Here is a 27619-nt window from a genome sequence, read left to right as displayed (position 1 = left end):
GTTTTTAAGCCCCTTAAATCATATTACATGGGTGGCAGATAAGGCCATCACCTCATAAGCCTGGTCCTGTCTTCTAATATAAGTGACCATGTGCTCATGTTAAGGGGCTTGGCTTTGTCTTCTGCAGAACAGGAGGCCATGAGGTTTATAGTGGTCTGTCTCTGATGGCGGCACTAAGGGGAGGCTTTGTGGTAGACCATGGGCGCCAATGAGAGTAACTCTAAAGGTCAGGGTCACAGCCTAGCACACTCTGAATTTATCATTCATGAGCTGATCTACTCTATTTCTGACCTCTCCCAAGGTAATGAGTTTCATCGCTTACCTACTGTATAATGGAACACACATACATGTGGATGTGTGGATGTGCATATATGCGATTTATTTACTTAGGGGAATTCATGTACTTTCCTCAAGACTAACTCTTTTAGGGGCACCTAGGTGGCTCAGTCATTAAGCATCTGCCTTCGGCTCAGGTCATGATCCCAGAGTCCTGGGATAGAGCCCCATATTGAGCTCCTTGCTTGGAGGGAAGCCTGCTTCTCCCTTTCCCACTCCCCCTGCTTGTGTTCCCACTCTCACTGTCTCTCTCTATCAAATAAATAAATAAAATCTTAAAAAAAAAAAAAGATTAACTCTTTTAGCACTCTGTGATTTGATGAATACATCTGTATATCAGAGTTAGCTAAATCTTGAAATATCGTTTGGCAATGGCCATGCCATCCCACCAAAAAAACGCCAACTTTTGATGGCTGTCTACTACGGAAAAAGTAAAGTCCAAATAGCTACTGGTCTGAAGGATTACAGCAGCCTTTCCCACACTCTCTATCCTCTCTTCATTACAACTGTGCCTGTCTCCTTAGTGTACCTTCACTGCCGCATGCCGGTCTCTGGACGACCCCTCTGCCTAGCAGCATGCCCTCCCAACGTGAGTCCCGTCCTTCCAACAACGTCCACATCAACCGTCATTTCCTGGAGTCACCCTGGATAGAACAGCCCACCAGGTTTTTTTCCTTCCTGGGATTTTACTCCCTCCACCATTTGGCACCAGCTGTGTGCTAACCCGTTTCCAAGTAGTTAGGGCTGTTCTATGTATAATCCGCTTGCTTAGATTCTGGAAGGACTGTGTCTTTAAATACTGAACAGCTTGAACATAGTAGATGCTTAATAATTAAGTAGGACTATAGATCGTGTTCCTCGTCATTTTCAGAAACTTGGTCACATTCCTATCAGCCTTGGCCTCTACAGACTTGGGACTTTTCACTCTGCTCCCTGGGGCACTGGGATTTTCACAAGACTCTCAAGGCAGCAGAGCCGAACACTGTAAGGTAGTTCAGGCGCATTGTGTGTGAGGGTAAAATAGGCTGTTTCATTTCCATGAAAGGCTTGCCAGTCAGAGACCACACGTGACTCTTGGCTCTGCTACTGAATGGCTTGTGAACCTCGCTTTCCTCAAATGTAGAACGGTGGCTGCTAATCTCACAGGGCTGTAGGGGGCTAGACGCGCTGACTTAGGCGCAGTGTGGCACCGTGCCTGGCACACAGTAGGTGTACCATAAATGTCAGCTCCTTTTCAAAGATGACTTTGAATAAGAGGTTTGATGAAGACTAGTGGGGTCCCAGGCGTCTGACTGAAGCTCTCACGAAAGAGAAATGAAAGCAGCGACAGCACAGATCTTCTTTCTGCAGCGATCTGTTCCTGCCAGGAAGCACATCATTCGCCAAAGGCCTTCAAAGATGTAAAGATTAGAGATAAAAGCCCAGGGCAGATGGACTGGTGGGAAGCTTCCTGTCTGAAATGCAGCGACAGGCAGAACTGGCACTGCGGCTGCACAAGGCCATCTATGGACTAGCCGCCAACTCACTGTGCGGGTAAATAAATAATCCAGGCACAACCACTGATCAATGGTTGGAATGTTACATATGCGGTCAGGGGCAGGAGGATATGATGTCATCACTCTGATAAATTTCTCAGCCCCTCCAGATAATACCAACATAGACGCAAGCGTCGCAGAGCACAGAGTTACCAGCCCAGCCACGGTCACCCAGAACCAGACTGCCCTGCCCCCACCCCCCACCCCGCGACAAGATAGAGCAGAACAGGAAGAATGGGCCTTTCATTTGCCCTCACAGTCTGGGAAACCTTTGGGAATTGTTGTTTGCTGAAACCGAATCTTTCAGCCCAAAGGCCTTCCAAGTTGGTCATGGAAATATCTTGAGCTGGGGGGAAAATATTGATGGTTGTGAGAGAAAAAGAGCTAAACAAAGAAATTTATCAAATAAGTACAACATTTGGTGAGAGAGAAAGAATTTTTTAAAAAGATATATTGACTTATTTTAGAGAGGGAGACAGTGTGTGCTCTGGGGAGGACCCAGGGAGAGGGAGTCCCAAGCAGACTCCTCACCTGAGCTTGGAGCCCGACATGGGGCTCAATCCCATGACCCTGAGACCACAACCAAGAATCTGATGCCCAACCGAATGCATCACCCAGGTGCCTGAAGAGAAAGAATTCTTTTTTTTTTTTTTTTTTTTAAAGATTTTATTTATTTATTTGACAGAGAGAGATCACAAGTAGGCAGAGAGGCAGGCAGAGAGAGAGGAAGGGAAACAGGCCCCCTGCTGAGCAGAGAGCCCTATTCGGGACTCAATCCCAGGACCCTGAGATAATGACCCGAGCCGAAGGCAGCGGCTTAACCCACTGAGCCACCCAGGCGCCCCAAGAGAAAGAATTCTTAAACCCAAAGTAAAAATTTACAGTATAACGCCTTCTGTAGTTAATGGATGTGAAAGCTAGCTACGGGTATCAGCAAAAATGCTAGCTTAAATGGGGAACCAGAAGACCGTACCTGGAAAGGATAGGAATTAATAAGTAAGAAATAAAGCCATGAATTATATTACCTAAGTAAGGTCTGCAGTTTTTAAAGGGCCATCAAGCATTATCTTCAGGTTTTCAAGGGGTGATAGGCAGGAGTCCTTTAAAGACAGAAGTCCTTTGAAGTCTTATTTGCAGGCTTGAAAAAGAATTTACACCAGTGGCTGCTGTCTAAGGCAAGCCACTATTATATGAAGAAAAATAGGCACTGGGTATGTGCTGGTATAGACATGGGAGAACGTGCCAGGAAATCGGGACAGAAGCTAGCTGAGTAGGTGAGTGGCAGATAAAGAGGTCGAGAATAACATATGAGGACCAGGTAGATGGAAGAGGACAGTCACGGGGCAAAAAGGGGAAGGTGATGGAAAGAATGAATGTCAGTATCAAATGAAAAGGTGATCCAGGGAACCTTCCTGATACTAAGACAAGGAGGAAACAGAGAAAAAGTATTTCTCTCCCAGTCTTTCTGTTTCTGTTATTTTAGCTGCTTCTGGGACATTTAATCTTTCTTTTCCGTGTTTTCTAAGTCCATGGCTTTTGGGTGCATTTGAGGGATTTATGGATTAAAATATGTATTACACCTGGTGTACTGAGTATTCTCGTGAAGCTGATAGCAGCCTTACAGGTACCTTGGTGTAAGAGGCACTTCTTGGCATACAAGTTTTTCTCCCTTCTGGCTGACAATGTCACCCCTCGCTTGGAAAAAAACCACTTTCTGTGATAACTTTCATGGCAGAAATTCTTTCCTTTGCCTGATTTTTCAGACCACCAGGAAATTCCTCTTGCCCTCATCCCATAAGCTAAATGTTAAAAATAAATTAACTTTTGGGGCGCCTGGGTGGCTCAGTGGGTTAAGCCGCTGCCTTCGGCTCAGGTCATGATCTCAGGGTCCTGGGATCGAGTCCTGCATCGGGCTCTCTGCTCAGCAGGGAGCCTGCTTCCTTCTCTCTCTCTCTGCCTGCCTCTCAGTGTACTTGTAATTTCTTTCTGTCAAATAAATAAATAAAATCTTTAAATAAATAAATAAATAAATAAATTAACTTTTACTTTATTAGTAAGTATATTTCAAAACATTTTGGAGGTACAATTTTACAGTTTCCTTTTGAAACTCCTGGAGTGTCCAGGAACACTAATGAAGTCAGGGTTTTGTACTTTTGAACCACTGTGGGGTACTAACCTGCAGGCTGAGCTCCCAACGTAGGGCAGAACAAGCTGACTTCGTTCGAGATGTGCTGATCTGCCCAGTAGGGCTTTAAACTGAAAACGGCAGGGGAGGAAAATGTTCAACTAAAGTTTGTGGAACATTTGTATGCTCAGGAGGACATCTGACCTGACTATATGGAGAAGGACAGGAGATGCCTAGTAAAACCCAGAAGAAATCCCTGGGAAGAACTGGGACACTCAAGGTCCCTAGAGTCTGTGCACTAGTGGACAGGGTATGAGCAATATGTAAAGTGTTGATTTTTTTTTTTTTTTTTTTTTTAGGATTTTAAGTAATCTCTACACCCAGTATGGGGCTTGAAATAACCCAGAGATCGAGTCACATGCTCCACTGACTGAGCCAGCCAGGTGTCCCAAAGGTGTTGATAATTTTAAGCAGAAAGAAGAAGAGGGTGGGGAGATGGAAGAATTGGGTGATGGGCATTAAGGAGGGCACCTGATATAATGAGCACTGTTTTTTTTTTTTTTTAAAGATTTTATTTATTTATTTGACAGAGAGAGATGACAAGCAGGCAGAGGCAGGCAGAGAGAGAGGAGGAAGCAGGCTCCCTGCTGAGCAGAGAGCCTGATGCGGGGCTCAATCCCAGGACCCTGAGATCATGACCTGAGCCGAAGGCAGAGGCTTTAACCCACTGAGCCACCCAGGCGCCCCCCCCCCCTTTTTTTTTAAAGCACTGGATGTTCTATACAACTGACGAATCAATGAACTCTACCTCTATGTTAGTTAACTGAATTTAAATTTAATTTAACTTAAAAAATTAAAAAAAAAAAAATAGAAAGCAGAGCCAAGAGGATAGAAACCTCAGGGGAAAGTCAGCATGCTGAGTTTGCCAAAATCTGGTGTAGAAATGAATGTAAGAGCCAATCAGGAGTTACCCAGAGTTAGGAATGGAGATTTATTTATTTTTCTGTTGTTATTTTCAGTTTTATTTTAATTAGGGAAAATTTCAAATAGGCACAAAAGGAGAGAATCTAGCCTCTCTCTCAAGGAACCCTCCTCTTGCCACCCTCACTTCTTTTAACTGAATAGGGATAGATTGAGCCAGAAAAGCTTCCAAAGATGGTCTACTATTTTCAACCCCTCACATTTAGCACAATCTGTAGAGTACCACTTAGAAAACAAACACACACTAAAAAACTCTAAGAGCACATAAAGAGCAGAATTACTTGGCTTTTAGCAGTGAGACACCTAATGACAGCAAAGTGGAAAGTAGAAATAAATAGTTATGGGGTTTGATAGCCATAGAAAGAAATCTATCTCAATAAACTTCATTTTGCTCAACTGTTTATCCTGCCTTTCCTACCTGGACTATATTTAGCATAAACAAATTGATAATGGAGACAAGTTCTTTACAAAAGAATTTCAGCTTCTGCCAGAACGGCAGAAGGAATGACAACACTAGAGGAATCTCCATGTGTTATCTCTGCACAAAATCAACGGCTAAGAACATTCGGTGGCTGGAGGACGGAGTGGAGAGCGGAGGGCTCTGCCATCCTTGTTGGACGCCGCACCTCTGGAACCCTATTCTGTGGCCGCTACCTTCTTTCTCCAGAGAAGAGCCCCCATGACGTCTGGCCAGCCACAAAGAGTCTGACAACACAGAACTAACTTACTAACTTTTTTTCTCTCTTTTCTTTCTTTCTTTTTTTTTTTTTTAAGATTTTATTTATTTGTGAGAGAGAGAGCACGAGCAGGGGGAGCGGTAGGCAGAGGGAGAACCAGGCTCTTCGCTGAGCAAGGAGTTTGATGTGGGACTCCATCCCAGGACTCCAGCATCATGACCTGAGCCAAAGGCAGATGCCTAACCGACTGAGCCCCCCAGGTGCCCCAACACAAAACTTTCAAGAAGCACAGAGCCAGATGGTCCCCTGGAACGTGGTGCAGAAGGGTGGCCACAGGACACTGCCTCCCTGTATACCCTGGTGCCCAGGGTACACAGCCATCCCGACAACCTGCCATGGAGGGTTTTACAAACCCTTCAGTAACCATGCTAGCAAACAAGGAGGTTGTACAGTCAGCTCTCACTTGAGCCGAAGGGAGGGTCTGCCATTTCTCTGATATCTCCCCTCTAAACTGGAATTTATGATGTGCTTTTCTTGTAGCAGACTTACTTTCCTAATAATATCTTCCTTAAGCTAATATGAAAACAAATTTATATTCCTTAAGTCCCCAGCAGCTGGGTGGAGGGTGGAGGAGATGGTCCAGGCTTACATTGGACTGTGGAGAGAAACCCTCTAAGGTTCTAAAATGTGTCATGACTAATCTGCATGACAGATTATCTGGATGTGGCAACTGAGAGTTGACTATATTTACATTTATAAAACAGACAACAACTCTGTCTCGTGGGGCTGCTATGAGAATAAGGAGTGTTATATATTTACATGATTTAAGTTCTGGAGAAAAAGAACAAGGTCTAAATTTGAGGTGGTTTTGTTATTTCACATAGGTTTCCTCTCTGGAGTCAGAGCTACCACACAGCGGCTACCAGAGGCAGACAAATGGAGGAAGCAAGATTCAAGATCCTGCCCTTGGTCCCGAGAGTTGCTAAAAATGGAGGGTACCACCAGCTCAGGGGTCCACGCCCGGGTGCTGTCTGCACTCCACTTTGTACACGAAATGAAGAATCTGTGTACACACCCTTGGCCCTTGAGCATTCACATGTCCTCTTGTTAGCTAGAAACCTCTCCAAACAGCAGGGCCGTGAAAGCTTAAGGAGGGAAGACCAGGGAGCAGACCAGCTGAAAGTGGATCTTCCTAAAATTCAAGTCCTTTCTCATGGTTATAATTCATTACTATTATTTTGGGTGTATGTGAGGACGTGAGATTCTTGGAGGAAAACAATTTTTTTAAGGTGGGAAAACAAAGATCACAATCTAAGTAATATGGCTGGAAGGAGTTGTTCCAAAAACATCCAGGCAAATTCCGAATTCCCTTTTTCCCTTCCAACAAAGCTGAAATAGAAACTCCAAGGCTGGCTAAAGCAGTCCAGAAACCATTTCAAAAGACTAATCTCTGACGCCGTGCTAACCAGCAGAACTCGCTGTGAAGACGGCCATGTTCTACACGTGCGCTGGTCAGCATGGGGGCTGCAGAGCCCATGAAATGTGGCCGGCAGGACCGAGGAGCTCAATCTTTCCCTCGGCTTTAACTAAACAGCGCGGCTCTCAGACCTTTCCCGAGCTTCCGGTGAGCCACCTCCGCAGGTCAAACATGCCTCAGCCGGGCACATGCCACAGAACACACTAAGAGTTGCCTTTGTTAACTGGAAACTCAATCTGAAACTGGATGCTTTGCCATCACCTAAAATATGTTTTCCTCACATTTCCCTTATTTATATCATGGGGGTCTTTTCCCCTTTGCGGCTCTACCCCATCAACTCATTTTAACCCCCCACCCCCACCCCAGGACCCCAGCACTGGAACTCCACCAGCACTGGAGAACAATGCAGCGGCCTCTGCAGTATAGGACTGTGAGCAGGACCGAGAGGCCGGGCCAGGCCAAACCCGCAGAGTGGTCGGCCAGCGGCTTCGGGAGCCGATCTGATAGCACGGCTGGTCTCACTCAGAGTAGTGTCTCGGTTTCCAGATTTAGACCCCATCAGTGATTTTCAGATCCAATTGCCAGCTTTAGAACGGAAAAGATGTGTTTATCAATTTCACTCTGAAAACACCATTTAGCCTCAGAAAATCTCTAAATTGGGGCCTTTCTAATAATGAAGATTTGGTGTGATTATAATGTCACAGGCAATTGTACTGACAAAGCAAAACCAATATGTCTCCTTGCTGGGTCTTTGCTCTCAGTCTGACCAACAGGAGGAGAAAAGAGGCTTTGTCAGGAGCAGATGTGCAGTGGGAGGCCCCGGGAAAGCAGATCTGTTGAATGGAGCAGGTGCCACTTAGACATTCACTTTGCTGACTCCAACCACAACCTCCCCTTCATTTGATATCCTGCTCTTGGCAGGAGGATGGGGAGAGAGCATCATACAAAAAGGAAGCATGTTTATCCTGTTCAGATTACGGCTCTGCTGGGCTGCTGCTGCTGCTGCTGCTGGGTTCTGCACATTTGCTCTTTATTAAGCAAATGGTAGAGCTGGGAAGTGAATCCCTGGATTTACACAGGTAACCTGAGAGCCAGAGGGCCCCAAACCAGACTGGCTGCGACGTACAAGCTATCAGAGTTAATAACAGTGCGCTGACATTCCTTCAAAATCCTAATGGAAGCATAAATAAAAAGAGGAAAGTCCACTGTCCCCAAGAACCTTAAAGACTTCACTCTGAAAGAGCTTTTCCTGTCATGATATTCTGGGTTCTTGTGTAAACAGTGATCAAACCCCTTTTCACATGCTCAGTTAAAACCTACTTTTTCATCCACATATTAAATAGAAATGACTCCAATTAAAGCTGACCAGTTATGGCTCTGGATTTGGTATGCCCAAAAAAAAAAAAAAAAATTCCCTTTACAGATTATTACCTGCAATGACAGGCACCAAGATTCTGCTGGAATCATCTAAGACCAGAATCTGTCTTTCGAATACAAAGACTCAGAAAGATGTGGGGACCTAAAGGGAAGGAGAATGAGATAAGGACACATGTAACTTGGCCCTCATGACACTGGGGACGGAGAGGAGACTGGTCTGTCCGTCTGCCAAGTGGCTGACACCTTCCTGGGAACCTCTGCCCTGAAGATCTGGTCTGAGTCTTTTGCCCAGAATGTCCCTGGCTCACCCAATTCCCCCAGCCGAGGGGACCGGACACAGTCCGACTCAGGAGTTGTGAAGGTACACCAGCCTGGCTTGACAAGGTGTGCTAATTCCCTCTGGGGCCCTGGGGAGCCAAGTCTGGAGGCACTCAGCTTTTAATATGGAAAGCACCGAAAAGCTACCTCAGAAGGATACGGCCATGGCACAGATGAATACTAAGAATAGAGACCAGTGTGTAGGGGCCTGTCATTTCACTGTAGAGGCTCTTCCTTTCTGTGATCCTTAACTCTTCAAGCAGCAGAGTCTAGATTAGCAATTTTTGGCGTACCGATGATGAATGCCTGAGGCCACCCTCGTTTATAACGGTCTACGGGAGAAGATACACCCCGTCTGGACGAGCAGACTCGGCAAGGAGAACAATCTAACCATCACACTGACACTTTCAAGAGACAGTCCTGGTCCTTCTGGAGGTATCCACCAGTCAGCGTTTTTACTGGAGACAAAGGCACCCAAGAATCCTGATAATGAGAAGCCCCTCCAGCTGTGGGGGCTCTGTCTGATGAGTGACAGGAAAGACCTGGTCGCTGCGGAGAACTGGACCTCAGTTTTGTTTCTCTCGCACGCCTGAGGGACACAGTGTGCTTTACCAGGAACAGAGGCCTTCCGAGGCAGGGATTCTCAGGGACTGGGTCTCACGCTGCTCCCTCTAAATGGAGGCTTCCTGGACCAGATCCTAAGACTGTGACCCAGAGGAGCTAAAAGCCAACCCTCTGAAGATTAGCTTCCTTCCCGTTCAGTCTGTGTTTAACAGCAGCCGCAGCAGTAACAGTAGTGAAGTCACCGCATGCTTACTGTTCCAGCCACTAAGGGAGGGGCACTAAATACTCTCTGTGGCCCCTAAAGTTACCGTGATCAACATATTTCCCTGGATGGACCAGAAAGGGGAGTCAGAAAAGCTGCCACTTCCCTCTGACAGCTCTTCTCGAAGGGGTTTGGATTTTAGCCGGGAACTGTGAAGGGTGTCGCGGAGGAGGACAAGCTTCAGTGCTAGGAAAGGGCTGGGAAGGGACCCATCTGGGGCAGAGAACTATAACTGTCAGCCACTCTGGGTATTCTCGAACCGAGAGCACAGTGTACACCTCTCTGTTCCTATTTCAGAAGCAGCCATGTTTTTGTTGTGAAATCCGGAATTTATCCAACAGTCATGGCTTCTTTCAAGCTCGTGACCCACCGGGCTCTGGACATTTGATCCTTTTGGGGGGTCACAATAAATCATTAAAGCGCCTCACCTCAAGATGCCTGTAGCCAAGAGGAGAAATGTGCATATGTAAGGCATCCGGGTGAAACGCGCACGTCCTGGGTAATACATATAAAGAGACGAGGAAGCGGGTCTAGGTGTCTCCACTGGCCCCTGTCTCAGGTCTCCCTGCCCAGGACTCTGCCGTGCACAAAAATAGGCCAGTTCTTCTTGCAACCCTTTTCCCAACTGTTTACTGGTTGTGGATTACTGCTGTCACATGGTAGTGTTTTGTTTTTGTTTTCAGCAAAGCCAGGCTGTGTATGAGCAGCGTTGTCCTTCCCTGTGCAGAGGGGGCCCAACTTGCCAGAGGAGCACAGTATATTTGCTACAGCCTTTAGATCGATGCTAGCCAATATAACTTTCTGCAATGATGGAAATGTTCTGTATCTGTGCAGTTGTTACAGTAGCTACTAGCTACACATGGCTATTTACATGAAAAAAAAATTTTTTTAAAGATTTTATTTACTTATTTGAGAGAGAGCACACATGTGTGCAAGAATGAGCGTGGGGGCGGGGTGCAGAGGGAGCGGCACCAGGAGTAGCAGACTCCTCACTGAGCAGGGAGCCAGACTGGGGCTCGATCCTAGGACCCTGGGATCATGACCTGAGCTGAAGGCAGCCACTTAACCAACTGAGACACCCAGATGCCCCATACTTATTTACATTTAAATCTGAATAAATTAGAATAAAAAATACAGTATCTAAAGCCCCACATGGCTGTTGACGGCTTGAACAATGCGGTTGTGACTGGAGAACTAAATTATTATTTTAGTTAATTTTAGTGAACTCACATTTAAATTCAAACACAAATCGTAGCTACTGTATTAGACAGCACTCCTTTAGATCTTGGGTTTTGACGCCATTTATTTATTTGCCTCTGCTAAGATTTATCATGACACGGACTTCTAAGGTGAGTAAAATTAGGCCATAACCACGCCTTAAAACAATCCTGCAAAACAGTGACCCCCACAAAGAACAGTTGAATCAGATGAACAATAAAGACAATGGTTTTTCCTTGTTTTATATCTCTTTGACTTCCTTGGTTGGGTGGGTTGGCAAGAAAGAGTGCAGAGGAGGGAAGGGGCCCACGTCAGGCAGTAGAGAGTACTGGAGAACTGGGTTTGCTTTCCAGTTTCACCATGTAGTTCCTGAGTGACCCTGCTCGAGTCCCAGCTTTAGCTGCCTCCACAAAAATAGGGCTCCCAGCTCTGTTCTAGCCACCTTACTGGGTGCAGATAGAGTAATGCAGAGGGTGCTTGCTTAGTCCCTGGTAAGGGGGTTATGGTGATGGTGGTGGTCGTAGCAGTAAAAACAGAAAAGGAAGGAAAGGAGAAAGAAAAGAAAATGATGAAGGTCCTAAATAATGATGGTCAATGTGTAGAGTCAAAAAGCAAAAAGAGAGTAAAAGTGAAAGTGATTTTCCTGGTGTGACATCTACCAACATGTTTCCAGAATGAAAACTATCCATTTCAAGAAAAGAGCTAGCTGACTTGAATAGGGAAGCGCTGTCCGCAAAGAAAGCATGTGGTCCACAGGACATCTGGAACATCCGGGACCCAGGCGCTGGCACCTTTTTGGAGGAGCAACACTGACATGTTTCCTAGATTAAATTAATACTGACATTTCCACTGAGTCTTCTGGGAACAAGTCCATATACGAAATGTGTCCAGAGAATGAGGAGCACAGAAAAAGGGAGAGCGAGAGATGTATTTTATAGTTTATCAAGATGAAGACTGGCATTTTCTCCCTTATTATTAAAGAAGAGCTGGATCAGAAGGACATCCAGAGAGTAATAACAGAGGATGGCGGTGGTGAGAATAAGGAAAAAAGTGACAGAAGTCCCCCTTTCATGATGGAGATTGAAAGCCAATGCAGCCGTGAGATCTGAAGAGCGATTATGGCCTTGGGAGGAACGCTGTTGTATCAACTACGGCAAACTAGGCACTGGGAGAAAGCAGCAGCCCTCGCCCCAGGATGGTGATGGGACCAAATCCAGGAGTTCCTTCAGCTTCCTTCCCTCAAGGCTATATTGAAAGAGCTTCTGATGTCACATTTTTGCAGACTTTACCTCTGGCACAGAAATCCTTCAGCTGCATAAGGTAAGCGTATGGATTTACCCTGGAAACAGGGACGCACACCATACTCTGCGTTCTGAAGTGCAACCGGGCATATTCTGGGGAAGGATGAAATTCGGAGAGTTGAAACTGATGTGGGCAGCTCATAACTGTTTTATGTTTACCACCTATCTATGTGCCCAGCACTATGCTAAGCACTCTACAGGAATCACTCTCTGTTCAACGCTCCCATCAACCTCATGAGCATGTAATGACCATTAGCCTAATTTTAGGGTTCAGGCTTAGAGAGGTTAATTTGCTTGCTCAAGATCACAGAGATTGGTAATGCTCTTTTAGAGTAAGCAGCGAGGCAGCAGACCCTCCCATCTCCCTCAACCTTTTTACTCTCAGCACTAGACCAGATAGCCACAAAGGTAAATGACCCCAGCCACGACTTCTACAGCAGAAGCTCTTAATCCTTTGGCGGGGGGGGGGGAACGCAAGGGAAGAGGGGTAAGAGGGAGAGAAGGGGTTCTCTAATTTATTTGCACTTCTGATCAGAGCTATGGATCCCAGATAAGTACAAAAAATTTATACAGAATCTCTTAGGGTCCACGCCTCCAGGTTAAGAGTGCCCTAATGTTCTTATGATACATACAAAGTATGTTTCCACAGAGAATTAAAGCACATGCATGCTGCCTCCTTTGGATCCAGCTACGTTCACCTCTTTATGATCAGTACAGAACAGACCTTTCTGCTATCCTGTCTCACTTGGGAGGCCTTGCAGAATAGGAATGTGTGTTCCAATCTCTCATGCAAAAACTCCACCCAGGAATCTTGCTCTCTTATCTGAACTTCGTGTTTCTGTCCTCCTCTATCTATTCTTTTATCCCTTTTGTTAAAAAGATCAAATTAAAAAGAAAAAAGGTATTCCAATGAGCATAGTTGAGATTAAATTAAACTGGAGAAACATACATATTTTTAAGGGTTTTTTTTGGGGGGGGGGTGCACCTGGGTGGCTCAGTGGGTTAAGCCTCTGCCTTTGGCTCAGGTCATGATTCCAGGGTCCTGGGATGGAGCCCCGCATTAGGCTCTCTGCTCAGCAGGGAGCCTGCTTCCTCCTCTCTCTCTGCCTGCCTATCTGCTTACTTGTGATCTCTCTCTCTGTGTCAAATAAATAAATAAAATCTTTTTTTAAAAAAGTTTTTTTAATTGAAGATTTTATTCATTTATTTGAGAGAGAGAGAGACAGACATAGTAAGAGAGAGCACCAGGGAGCCTGAAGCGGGGCTCGATCCCAGGACCCTGGGATCATGACCTGAGCCGAAGGCAGATGCTGAACTCACTGAGCCACCCAGGCACCCCTTTAAAAGTCTTTAATAGGGTCAAAGAAAAGTAGCCAGGTGGAAAGCTGAAGACATTTTCAGTGTGAAGAAAAGGAGAAGACAGAATTTTTTTTCTAAAGGAATTAAAAATCGATTTCCCTTGATTTGGCAGTTGAAATGGGTAGTACAATGCACACTGGGCTTACAGTGCAGCAAGATGGAGAAGGGTCTTTCAGTTGTCGGAAATTAATGCTGATGAGTTTTAAGGGGGACCTTCAGGTAGCAGGGCTGTTGCCAGCGCCAGGTCAGAACAAAGAGGGGCATATTGCACAGCAAAGAAATGAGAAGGGCTGCTCTTTCTGTAGGTATAATGTTAATGCCTTGTAATCAGTTTTCATTTTCAAACAGATCCAGCCCTCTAGCCCATGTCTCTCCATTCAGGGCTCCAGGAAGGTAGCTGTCAGGTCCTAGCCAAGACAGCACAGACAGTGTGGATGGTGTCTGGGTGTCAAACAGTGGAGAAAGATGCCAAACTCTCTGGCATGGCCCAATCAAGGGCTGGAGGAAGAGCCAAAGGGAAGGCACAGTGTGGAGCAGAGGAAATAAATTAGCAACGAACTAGGTCCAGGCAGAAATGTATTTTCCCCAGAGCCCTTTCTACCACCCTGTTTTTCTAGTTCCTAGAGACAGGTAGCAGTGCTCAAAGAGCTCTGGCATAAATTGAATGGTGGCAGGAGTGCACGGACAGAAGCTTCTAGGGGGTAAGGAAACAACTCATAAGCTGGTTTACTTCCTTGAGAACATCATCTATTCATCACCCTCAAACAATGTCCCTTGTTCTAAACACCGACACCCTCCCCTCAATCAAATGAAAATAAGAAGACATGTTCATTAATTGCAAAGTGATCTGCTCACTAAAAATACTAAAATGTGATAGCTGATCATCAAATGGTTCTATAATTTCCACCACTGGAGAACCACGACCTATAGGCTCCCAGGCTAGCAAAGGGATGTGTGCGTGTGCACTCATGTAGGCAGAGGGGAGGGCTGATGGACAGGGGAGCACTTGACATCAGAAATCACCACAGGCTCCCTAACAGCCGTCAGGGACAACTGTGGCAGATGGGCACCATGGCTAAGCTAGACAAAAGCAAGTGGCTTCTACCAGGGATGGGGAGAAAGGCCTGACATTCGCAAACTTATTTGTTCAACACTGGGAAACAGTGATCACTCTGTATTTGTGGAGTCACATCGAAAGGAGACAGCATCGCTGAGTGGCGTGGAGGTGAACTGCCTAAATTCAAATTCCACTTCTGCCACATTCTGTGTGAACCTGGCCAAGTTACTGAAACTTTCTGTGTCTCACCTTCCCCATACATTATATGAGCAAAATAGTGTTTACCTCATAGGATTATTCTGAGTTTTAAATAAGTTCATGCATGTACAACATTTAGCAGAGTGCTTGCACATAGCAAGCATTATATAAATGTTTATTTAATAAATAAAATTAATAAGACAATGGAATTGAGAGAATGCAAGGTCAATAGTGGGAAAGAAAGCAGATTCCTGGTTTGGAGTACTCCGTAAGGGGAGTGTGCCCCACCCTCATTTTAGTACAAAAAATGAAATTGAAGAAGTTGGGGGAAAAGGGGAAATTAAAATTTCAAAGTGTAAGACCTGAGCCTCCCCAAAATTCTGCATGAACAGAATGGACAGCACGATTTCTTAATCTAGAAAGACGCACCTGGTTTGGTCTAACTACAGGGACAGTGTCTCCTCCAGCAACAATTAGTGTCTCATTCAATTCACTGGGGCAGTATTAAGAGCACTTGCTTCCCATTCCTGGTCCATCTCTGTGATAATGAATAGTCCCCACTTCCCCTGCCCTAGGGAAAGATGGGGCAGAAGGAGAGGAGAACCTTAAATTAGTTAAATGAAAATAAGACTTTAACACTATGTTAATTATACTGGAAGTAAAATTAAGAATAAAAAGAGGCTTTAATTCTTCTGGATTAACTTTAAAATTACTGTAATGGTCACCCCCCCAAACATTTTTTGGAATTTTGATTGAATTTTTTCCAAATATGGAGAAAGGCCTTTCACTAACTGCTAATAATACCACAATAATAAAATATTACATTATAAAGAACAAAACAAATAGATGAATGGAAATAGAAGATACAAAAAAAAGACTCTACACAGTCTATTTAAGAATTCTGCATAAAATTACTAAAAACATTTTTCACAGAACTAGAACAAATAATCCTAAAATGTGTATGGAACCACAAAAGACCCCAAACAGCCAAAACAATCTTGAAAGAGAAAAACAGAGCTGGAGGTATCCCAATTCCAGATTTCAAGTTACATTACAAAGCTACAGTAATCAAAACAATATGGTTTGGGCACAAAAACAGACACAAAGATCAGCAGAACAGGATAGAAAGTCCAGAAACAGACCCACGATTATATAGTCAATTAATCTGCAACAAAAGATGCAAGACTATGCAATGAGCAAAACACAGTCTCTTCAAAAAAATGGTGTTGGGAAAACTCTACAGCTACACACAAAAACAAACAAACAAACAAACAAACAAAAAACCAAAGGAGAATCTGGACCACTTTTTTTTTTTTTTAATCATATACAAAAATGAAGTCAAGATGAATTAAAGACCTACATGTGAGACCTGAAACCATAAAAATCCTAGAAGAGGGCACAGGCAGTAATTTCTCTGACATGAGCCGTAGCAACATTTTTCTAGAGATGTCTCCTGAGGCAAGGGAAACAAAAGCAAAAATAAACTCCTGGGACTACATAAAAATAAAACGCTTCTGCACAGGGAAGGAGGCAATCAACAAAACTAAAAGACAACCTACTGAATGGGAGAAGATACTTGCAAATGACGTATCTGATAAAGGGTTAGTATCTAAAATATATAAAAAACTTATAAAACTGAACACCCTAAAAACAAATAATCCAGTTAAAAATGGGATAAGACATGAACTGACATTTCTCCAAAGACGACACCCAGATGGCCAAAAGACATATGAAAAGATGCACAACACCACTCATCACCAGGGAAATGCAAATCAAAGCCACATTGAGATATCACCTCACCCTGGTCAGAATGGCCAAAACCCAAAACACAAGAAACAACAAACATTGGTGAGGGATGTGGAGAAAAAGGAACCCTCTTGCCCTGTTGGTGGGAATGCAAACTGGTGCAGCCACTGTGGAAAACAGTATGGAGGTTCCTCTAAAAGTCAAAAATAGGACTATCCTATGACCCAGCTATTTAACTACTGGTTATTTACACAAAGAATACAAAAATACTAATTCAAAGGGATACATGCACCCTGAGGTTTATAGCAGCACTATTTACAATAGCCAAATTATGGAAGCAGCCCAAGTGTCCATCCATAGATGAATGAGTAATACACAATGGAATATTATTCAGCCACAAAAAAGAATGAAATCTTGCCATTTGCAAGATAGAGAGTAATAAGTCAGAAAAACAAATAAGTGAAATAAGCCAGAAAGACAAATACTATATGATTTCGCTCATATGTGGAATTTAAGAAACAAAAGAAATGAATAAAGGAAAATAAAGGCAAGACGCCTGACTGGCTCAGTTGGTAGCGTTTGTGATTTCTGATCTCAGGATTGTGAGTTTGAGCCCCATGTTAGGTGTGGAGCATAAAGAATAAATAAATAAAAAAGCAAACAAATAGACAAACAAAGGCAGGGTAGGGGGAGGAGAGACAAATCAAGAAGCAAGACTCTTAACTAGTTGAGAGCAAACTGATGGGTACCAGAGGGGAGGGGGGTGGGGGGGTTGAGGAAGGTGAAGGGGATTAAGAGTAAGTACACTTATAAGGATGTGCACTGAGTAATATACAGAATTGCTGAATCATTGTATTGTACACCTGACACTAATAGAACACTGTATGTTAACTATACTGGAATTAAAATAAAAAACTGAAAAAAAAAGAAAGAATTCTACATATGTTAAAAATGACATCTTAAATTAATTTAGAAAGGATGGATTTCAACCATTTTGTGGAATAAATGGTACTGGAAGAGATTATGCAGGGGAAAAGAATCAATTCAGATTCCTACTTAATATCATATTCCAAAACAAATTCCGGATATTTTACAGTATTTTTTTTAACCCCCCCTTTTTTTAAGACTTATTTATTTGTCAGAGAGAGAGAGAGCACAAGCAGGGAGAGTTGGAAGGCAGAGGGAGAAGCAGGCTCCCTACTAAGCAGGGAGCCCAATGCACGACTCCATCCCAGAACCCTAGGATCATGACCTGAGCGGAAGGCAGAAGCGTAACTGACTGAGCCATCCAGGTGTCCCTATTTTACAGTATTTAAAATAAAACATGAGACCACAGAAGAACTGCCATATAGATATTTATCTGATACGGAGCCTCCATAAATGTAAAGGCAAAAGACAATAATTATGGAAATAAAAATGAAGTAACAAAAGTAAAATACAAATAAACTGAAGAAAAAAAAACACCCTATTTCCAACATATATAATTAAGGGGGTTATAGCTTTAAAATAGGATACTTTCTTAGCAGCTCTGTTAAGAGGTTTAATGGGACAACAACTGAAGTAGATGATTCCCATTATCTTTATTGATTATGAACTATCTGCTTAGTCCCTCCCACCCCCTCACCTAGCTTTTGGGAATAAAAGACAGCTGCATGAATATGCAATAAGATCTCAGACATAACAGCACCTCGAAGAGGTGGTCAAGGGTCAATACAGTTCCAATTTTTTTTTTTAAAGATTTTACTTATTTATTGGACAGAGAGAGACACACACAGAGAGAGAGCACAAGCAGTGGGAGTGGGAGAAAAGAAGTGGGCTTCCTCAGAGCAGGGAGTCTGATGTGGGACTCAATCCCATGCCCTTGGGGTGATGACCTGAGCCAAAGGCAGACACAACGACTGAGCCACCCAGGTGCTCTATAGTTCCTATTTTTAATTATTCTTGCTGTAATAGGAAGGAAGAAAAAAGATATGTAGATCTGGTTGCCCGAAGATTGCTAACCATGGGTGTCGAGGTCAGGTGAGGGGTGACTCAGGGTCACAGGGCCTGCCTTACAAGACTGCATCACCTTTTATACTAGGGTGTTGGGGTGAGGGGTGGGGAGGCAAGAAACGACTGTGAGAAAAGAAAAGCAAGGAATAGACAAGATGTAAAGGAAGGCACTCATGGAGAGGCCTTCCCTAGTCTTAGGCAATTCTACCTGCACTTCAATAAAAAGAAAGGCACCTGTGAAAGCTTTCAATTGAACCAAATCATGAAATTCCATCCTAAGAGACCAAAGACCCATTTAGTGCTATCAAAAAAGGGAAAGCATACGTGAAATAAAATAAAACCAGTGCTTGAGTGTTGGCAGGAGCAGAGTTCAGACAAAAGAAGACATGTTTGGGGAGCAAGGTCTCTGTCGATTCTGCCTTGGTGACCCAACAATCAAACTTCTGGTGTGCATGCCTGGGTCGTTATCTTCCACTCCCAAAACTGTCTCTCTCTCCCATTACCATACTCTCTCAAGTTCCACACACAATGGTTCTCCATCCCAGAAGAAGCAGAAACTTCTCTCCTTCAGGCCTAAACAATATCCAGACTGCTCTCAGAAAAGTTGTCTGCTAATAGGATTTTTTATTTAAATCATACTTTGGAATCTGGGGTGTATTTCTTTTTCCCCAGTAGTGGCATTTCCAAATAGCACCTTGTTCCTCTACCATCTGGTTCTTCCTGGTAATACTCTTCCTGTTAATAAACTTGGTCTACTGGCAGACACCATAAGGCTGTCATCACAGAAGTGACAAACTCTGGCAATAGGACACACTCTGAAAGAATGAAGGGAATTCCGTAAGTCTACCCAGATACCAAATCAGCTATGTACATGGGAGAGATCTGGTTCCAGCCCCACAGTAAACTCTACAGCACTCTGGGTAAAAATGTCAGAAGACAGAAGGAGCATCAGAATTATCTGGATCACATCCAATATTAGATTCATTCTCTGGACTCCCAAAGGGAGAGATGAAATGACTGACCGTGGCCTAAAACTGCTGGGGTAAGGCGCAACTCAACCGCCCAGTCTGATAGAGAAACGCTGCTCCAAAAAAGTGCTAACTCCAACTCTCACATCTTAGTTAGGCACATGTTGGCAGTCACACACTGGGGACGGCCTTCTTTGGGAACAGCTGGCTTTTAGGATGCAGACCAGAATATTCTCTTACCACCAACACAATCAACTACATGAAATCAACACAATTTATTACATACCCCAAGGCTACGGAGAAGAGGAAGCTTCCGGGAATCAGTGATAGTGGGTGTGGTTCAGCTTTACTGTATGGCGGAATGGGTCCACTGGGCCAGAGACCCCCAGGGTCCTTATACTTACCTATAAATTCAGTCTGAGAAGGTGAGACTAAGGAGGAGCCAGAACTATAAAGCTGTCTATTCTCCTAAACCCTGACAGGTCGGTCAAGACCATTAGAAGGGATAACAATCTCCTATCAAACTCACACAGATAAGTATTTGGAGCTTTCCACAGGAAAAAAAAGTAATCTGCACTTCAGAAGAGCATCACAGAGCCAGATACCCTAGCTGTTCAAGGTAGATCAGGACTCAGAAGAGGAACAGCATAAAGTAAGGAAGTAGGGGCAGGATTCTAGCTAAAGAGGGAGGTTTTTCGTTCCATCTACCTATGGTCCATTTTATCCCGAACACACGTGGCTGTAAGATGCCCTTTAACCTGCAGTGTTCTGGCTAAGATCAAGTCTATCTCTGTCAGGGTGAGTTCATGGAAGCCCCCAAACCTACAGAAAAAGCAGGCTATAGCTGCAGTGTTTGATTTCTTGGCTTGTTTGTTTGTGTGTTTGTTTTTCAGAAGATGATTCTCAGGAGCCACAGGGGCTCTTTACATTTCCTGTGTTACTCTCTGGGTGAGAAACACAAGTACTTTCCTCTTCTCACTCCCAAAGGAGGACACAGCTTTGGGTCTTTCTTCAAAGACTTTTCCAAGTAACTTTGTTCACCTATAACAGATCTATCCTTTAAAAAGCGGCAGGAACTTTTCTCTCAGCCACTGATATCATTAAGTAACTTTCCATCTAAATAAGACCGCTATTATTTATCCTCTTTTCAAGACTAAAAAGAAATCTCCAAAAACCATGGAGTACTTAACTTGTCCTACTTAACCTAATTATACATATAATTTTTATTATTTATTTATTTATTTATTTATTTATAAAATGTGTATTTTAAAAGTTTAATGAACAGTCCCAGAGTGTCACAGAACAGGGCTGGTCCTTCTCTTTGACCCAGACTTCTGCGGCACTTCCCCGGGCAGCCCAGGTCTGGGTAACTGACTTCCAGAGCCTGCTGAAATAGATCCAAAGAGCTGGGCTGAAGCTGTAAATTTTGCCACCATATTTCTATGAACTTTATCCCTTTTGTTTATTCAGGCAGTCACCAATACCCAGGAAGTCAAAATCCTGGGGAAGAAGGGCAGTGTGGTGGCGTGTTATTGGCTAAATGCGAGAGGTCCCTGGTGAGGTCCCATTTAACAGGAGGCAGACTCCAGGGCACAAACCAGAAAAGCGCCTTCATCACAGCCTGAGGGCTGACCCTGTGTGAGATGCTGGGGCCTTTCTTGAGATAGAACATTCTAACTTACCACAATGTACCGCCCATGGGAGGGTCTCTGCTATTGCAAAGGATACTGATCTACCCCATGGGAGAGTAAAGGACAAAATGCGCCCCGTAGCTAATTTTAAAGTACCTCTCAGTCCTATCACAGCAAAATACTTTTCAAATAAGCAATTCAATTAGATAGCCATTATCATGGCATTCCCTCCCCTCCCCCCACCCCGCCCCAGAAAACCCCAAGTCTCCTACTCATGAAAAGAATCAGAGACTCCTAGAATTTCACTAGGCCTCAATTGCCTTATCAATAAAGAAAACTCAAATCAAAGCTCAACCTCTTTCTGAAGGGTCTGCTGTCAGTCATGTCATGAAGGTTTAAGTGGAAACAGGGAATATATTCAATAAAATATTTATGTTCTCTTACCATTAGCATCTTGGACTCCAGTAAGTGCTCCGACAGCTGCTGCGGTTTCCCCAGACAGGACGATCTGTCCCCCGCCTTGCAAGGTGGCCTCGGCCAGTGTGGCGACAGCATGGGCGGCGGCTTCACTGTGGGCACAGGAACAGCAGAGAGGGGGGGTGTGTAAGTTGAATAAAGGCAAAGCGCTGCACCAAGAGAAACCATCTTCCCAACCCTCCTTGGACTCCTCTATGGACTCAGTGGGTCCGAGCCTACCAGTGAAGACAGGAGTCCTGTGCTGCTGGATAGAGCCAGAGGAAATTTTTATTTTATTTTACAAGTAGGCACAGAGAGAGAGAGAGAGAGAGAGAGAGGAGGAAGCAGGCTCCCTGCGGAGCAGAGAGCACGATGCGGGACTTGATCCCAGAACTCTGAGATCATGACCTGAGCCGAAGGCAGAGGCTTAACCCACTGAGCCACCCAGGCGCCCCAGAGGAAATTTTTAAATGAGAAGAGTAACAGCCAGAGAACCCCCACATCTTGCAGATCTATAGAGCTAATGTGAGATATCCTTCATATCTAAGAAATGGGTGTTTGAGGACGGAAGGCACTCATTACCAGTCTCTTCTTTATCAACACTGGTTGAGTGCTCGCCAGGCAGAGTGGGATCTCTGACCCACACTGACAAGGCAAAAGCCCTTTTGGTTGGCAATCACAAGGTTTTCTGGTTCTGTCTTCTCTTTATGGTAACACTAGGCAGATTATCTACAACTGCCCTTTGGTGGCAGAGGATGGACAGTAACATGAGGAGTCAACCTGAACTATTTAATTAATATTAAATAATAACAATGTAGTTCATATCTATGACTTCAAATACACAGTAATGGCTAACTGAGGCCCTAACATCCTGCAAAGTCTAGCTTTTCTCTTCATCTCAGGGTACACGTGGGCAGTGCTAAATTATTAAGGCTTGAAATTTTAAATGATGACATAAGCCCAAACTCCTAGCTTCTAGAAACACACTGAAACCAAAAAATCTCCCTTCATTGCAAAGCAAACACTTAGTAAAATAGAAAGATACTAGCCATCTCTTTATAGTGAGCATTATTCTAGCAATTTGTATCCTATTTTTCTTTCTTTTCCTTGCTATATGCTTTTCCGAAATGCACAAATACCATTTTTATTGATTCTATGATGCTACAAACTAGAAAATGCATCATTATTTTATGTGCCAGCAAGAAAGGAAGGAAAATGCCTGATAACTGTTAAGACTGGAGTATCCACATTTCAGAGATGTTAAAATTTGAAAGAAGCAGAAATTCAGCACCTCTTCTGGGAAAATATCAGCTCCCACTTTGCTACTGAAGGAGCATCAAACATGGGCATGGAGTAGAGGGGGGTGTCATCCAGTTCTGTAGAGGTGGGCAAAGTCCTGGGTTTGACACCGAAAAAGCCAATTGATCCAGCTTTGCCCTGAAGCTGCAGGCCCCAACTCTGGCAGGCACCTTACAGTCACGAGCTGTAGGTGCGACTGCGGGGAAGAGGGGCCCTGGACCAGTTAGGGCAGACATGTCCTGACTGTGGGCAAAGCAACACGTACCACACTCAACAGCGACGCTTTCATTTAAGGTCAGCAGACAAGTAAAGCAACGGACATGATCACTTCCCTGGGGGGAAATGCAAGGATTCTAGGAAGCAGTAAAAGAAACCCAGTGGACAGGAAAGTCCCAGTAAGTAGAAAATTCTCTTTCTTACTAATTTGCTTTGCTTTTTAGTTTTGATGTCTCTGCATTCAAAACTTATTTTTTTCTGCTACTAAAATACATGTAGCTGATGTGTTAGTTTCATTAAATATAAAAGAAACTTAAAAAATGTCATACAGAGATAAGTTATCTCCTTCTACTATTAAACACAATGGCTAATAGTTGGGATCATCCCGCAGTTTTATAGGCTGCTTTTTTTCACCTAACACTGTATTTCCTCGTGTAAATGCTCTCTGACATTTATTCAAAATAATAAATGCAAAATTGCTGACACCCCTCCCCCACTTTCCCCTAGTCATTCATCTGTGGCAACTTTTAAGTTCCAGGTTTCCTCTTAGTTCAAAGTCATAATTATGTATTTCAAATATGTTTGCTTCCTTCATAAATATTTGGGGGTATAATTCAGGCTAAGCAAAAAAAACCTCAATAGTCCTGTAGTGTACATGCAGCCCATGTGCGAGCTAAGATCACCCTCCATGCCTAAATATACTTCTTGGTGATCTGAGGCCTACAGCCAGTCACTGCATGATATCTGTAATATGAATTTACAACTAAAAAGGACCTTTGATCTGGAATTGCTACTAAGGTTATTCTTCACATTTTACATGGTAGAGTTTAATTTTAAAGTCCTTCAAAAATCTTTATTAGACGGCACTTGGGTGGCTCAGCTGCTTGGGCAACTATCTTTGGCTCAGGTCATGATCCTGGGGTCCCGGGATCGAGTCCCACATTGGGCTTCCTGCTGGGTGGGGAGTCTGTTTCTCCCTCTGACCCTCCCACGTCTTGTGTTCTCTCTTTCTCTCACATTCTCTCTCTCTCAAAAAAACAAAACAAGGGTGCCTGGGTGGCTCAGTGGGTGAAGCATCTGCCTTCGGCTCAGGTCATGATCTCAGGGTCCTGGGATTGAATCCTGCATGGGGCTCTCTGCTCAGCGGGGAGCCTACTTCCTCCTCTCTCTCTGCCTGCCTCTCCTACTTGTGATTTCTCTGTGTGTGTGTCAAATAAATAAAAATCTTTAAAAAAAAATCTTTATTAGAGATCATAAAATTAGTGATTTCGTGTCTAGATCCTTAATCTTTATATATATATTTTTAAAGAATCTGTTTCTAAGAAAATTTTACAGTACTCAGTTGTCACTGATTCATGACAAAAATATTTCACACTCTGGCCTGTGACATCACGGAGAGCTGAAAAGTCCATTCTTTAAGCTGTGGCAGCGCGGTATTTTAGAGAAGGAAGCTGTAAATGAGAATTGTTTATATGGAAATATGAGCTTTGTTTACAGGTTACCTCAGCAACTACGCCATTCTCCACAATTTTTATCACAATTTGTTTAATCGCATTTCTGTGACCATCAGGTGTCCTGCCCGTCCTGGAGCCCCTGCACACGTGCCTGCAGTGTGGAGTTTCACGGGCGACGGAGGGAGGACAGCCCCGCGGACTGGAAGCACACCAGTTCCCAGTCAGACCTATTTTACTACGTCTGAAGCTCCACATATCTGAAGTCATTTTCTTTAACACCTTTCTAAAATACGTTTGGTAGAAGAAAGGAAGGGAACCAGCCCAAGCCGGTGCAATCCGGGACCAGAGAGGTGTGAGGGGGAGAACGGGCTCGCAGGCTGGTGAGGTTAGTTATTTCATCCCGGGGCAGGGGCCAGAGGCAAAACAGTGATGGAGGGATCCTTCCCACGGGGCAGGAAGAGAGTTCCGTTGGCCAAGAGGCCTTCATTTCCAAATGAACTCTAACCACCAACACTAGATTGGATGGGAGTGAGCCAACTAGACTGCTAGGAAAAGATGTCCTTTACTTACAAGGTGAAGACGGACAAAAAAGTCGCTTAAGCTACTCCCTCACAGGATTTTGACAAAACTAAGTTTCTAAACCAGAGTTGCAAATGCAAAGTTTTCATCAGCTTCTTCTCTGCAAGTGTTCAGCCTTCATCCCCAGGAGAAAACAGCAGCTGTGGGCCCCTGCCCTCCATCTCCAGAGAGGATTTCTAATCTAGGTCATCCATCCCTATCCATCCCTATCCATCCCATTGTACTAGACAAATAAGTACCTGTCCATACATGACAGCCATATTTTATTTTAATAATATCTCTAATTTTAAGTCAATAGTACTTTCATTTAAAAAAAAAAAACAAAAACAAAAACAGTAAACTTTTCTTTAAAGATAAGCTTCACTTCTTTTTTTAAGCCAAATGTCTTCACAGCAAAAGAACAGCAACCCTGAGTTCCCTGAGAAGCGGACTCAAAGCCTTTCCTTCCCCATAGCGCCAAGTCGCAGAACAATACACAGTAGACACACAAGTAATAATTGTCTCGGTGTTGACAATGCAGTGCAAATTCCTAGTAGGGCAAATGCAGACTCAGTCTATAAATACTTACCATGCATCTGTATATGAAAGGGCTGTGCTGACTTTAGAACAATTTTCTTTTTTTTTTTTTTAAAGCAGGCTCCATGCCCAGTGTGGGGACCCTGCAATTAAGAGTTGTGTGCTCTTCTGACTGAGCCAGCCAGGCAACCCAGGGCCATACTGATTTAAATGGACTTAAGAGGGAATATAATCTAGGACAGCTTAACCAACAAACTGAAACTTCAAATTAATTTTTATATCACAACAACCAAAAGATGATTTCATTTCCTTTCCCTCTGGTTGCTCAGCTGAATACTTTAGGTTTTTTGAGCTGTCGTGTTCCACACCTCATTTGTTCATTTTGATTTTCTCCCCCATCTCCTTCCGAAAAGTGCTAATTTATTATGTATTTTGAAAATAATTAAAATTAACTAATTTCCGGATTTTTCTTAATGACCATTTCTCCTTACCCTCTTTGTGTCATTTCTAACGCCAGGATGGGCCAAAGGCTGTTTGAGGCCAGGGCCCTTGTTCTGACTTGCTACACAAAACTCTTTTAACAGCGTTGTTGAAAAACAGGTCTGTCCTGCATCTGTCCTGACCCCCCTTTCCCCTCCAGCAGATGAAGGAGCCCCTCTGCCTTCTTACTCCCCACCTGCCGCACCACGCGGCTTGCCTCGCCCTCCTCGCTCTGCGCCCACATCTGCTGTTTACAGCGCAGCACAGGGGCAGGTGATTATTAAAGGAGCCTGCTTGTTCCATCTGCACCTGAAACAGGCTAGAAGGAAGCAGCTCTACGAAATCGCTTTGTTACCATGGGAACAAAGACCGGATTTCTCAGTGTAGTTTTCACTTCCAGCAACACAATCTGCAGCGAGGCTGGGAGTACTGTCTCATCCCACAAAGAAGCAAACACCAGGGGAGTCTGCGTCTCAAGTCCAAACCTCTTGGCATTAGACAGTGGGTGACCTCGCCTGGAACCAGAAAGCCCCCTAGTAGCAGGTGACAGTCTAGTCTTGGCCACCAGGCCTGGTTTCTTCACCCTGAGCAGAGGCTGCAACACACCATCCCCCAACACTCATCGGGGCGCTGAACTCTCTGATTGCAAACAGATTTCAACATCTCTACTCCTCCTCCATGCCACAGTGAACTGCCTTCTCCTTCCTTTGGAGTAAACACTACAGCCACCTCAGCTGCAACTGAGTTTGTTAACAAGCCCTCGGGGAAACCATTACTCTCCTTGTCCTTACACTGAAGGGAGCCAGAATGTGCCTCATATTTTCCACTATGTACAGGGTTCCCAGGACACTCACACTTCATTGGAATATCCAAGGTGCTGGTTCAGTGAAGTCAAGTTTTGCTGGTCTTTAATGGTGGCCCGTTAGGCTCCATGCCACAGTGAGGGGTTACCAGACCAGAGGGAGGTTTTCACTTTGGCCATGACTTTTAGGCAGTTTCTCTGTGTGTCCTCTCTCAAAGGATGGAGTGGGGTTGGGCCAAAGTGCAAGGGGTCAAATAAGACTTTCATGTTACTGAAAAGCCACATGGTTCAATGGGCTAAGAAAAAAGTTTCAATCCCAGGTCACTCGGGGACTCAGTGAGGACCCCTGGGAGCTGTGTGTGTTCCATACCTAATCAACCACACTCTGGCCACATTCCCTTCAAATTCAATCACTTTATCTTCACTCTCACCACTTTAGTTTCCAAACCTTTAACAAGGCACACCTGGCCTGCCTCTTCTTAACTGGCCTTCTATTTCTAATCTCTTCTCATTGTAAGGAATTCTGAATAGACAAAATTTAAAATGAAATTTAAATGGTAACTCTAATTCCTTTCTTTTTTTAGAAGGGGGAGCAGAGAGAGAGAATCTTAAGCAGGCTCCTTGCCTAGTGCGGACCTCCAACCCACAACCCTGAGATCATGACCCGAGTGAAAATCGAGAGCGGGACACCAACT

The 27619-nt window shown here is 44.1% G+C and overlaps 1 protein-coding gene across 10 annotated transcripts in view; it reads right to left on the bottom strand.

The window, feature by feature from the left end:
* The window catches only part of NRF1 (nuclear respiratory factor 1), a 145912-nt gene that overhangs the window by 9876 nt on the left and 108417 nt on the right, over positions 1–27619 (bottom strand). For 8 of the 10 annotated variants that reach the window (XM_045062976.1, XM_045062978.1, XM_045062983.1 and 5 more), the window contains one exon: positions 21567–21691. In XM_045062976.1, the coding sequence (XP_044918911.1) occupies positions 21567–21691 (125 nt within the window). Of the gene's footprint in view, positions 1–8562; positions 8651–15214; positions 15357–21566; positions 21692–27619 lie in introns of all 10 variants that reach the window. The other 2 variants (XR_006601404.1, XM_045062981.1) reach the window with 2 other exon arrangements.

The sequence above is a fragment of the Mustela putorius genome, unplaced genomic scaffold (genome assembly GCF_011764305.1).
Source record: "Mustela putorius furo isolate JIRA1106 unplaced genomic scaffold, ASM1176430v1.1 tig00003845_pilon_pilon_pilon, whole genome shotgun sequence".
In the NCBI taxonomy this organism is placed as follows: Eukaryota; Metazoa; Chordata; class Mammalia; order Carnivora; family Mustelidae; genus Mustela; species Mustela putorius.
The sequence above is the reverse complement of the archived record's forward strand: the minus strand, read 5'-3'. Positions and strand labels throughout refer to the sequence as shown.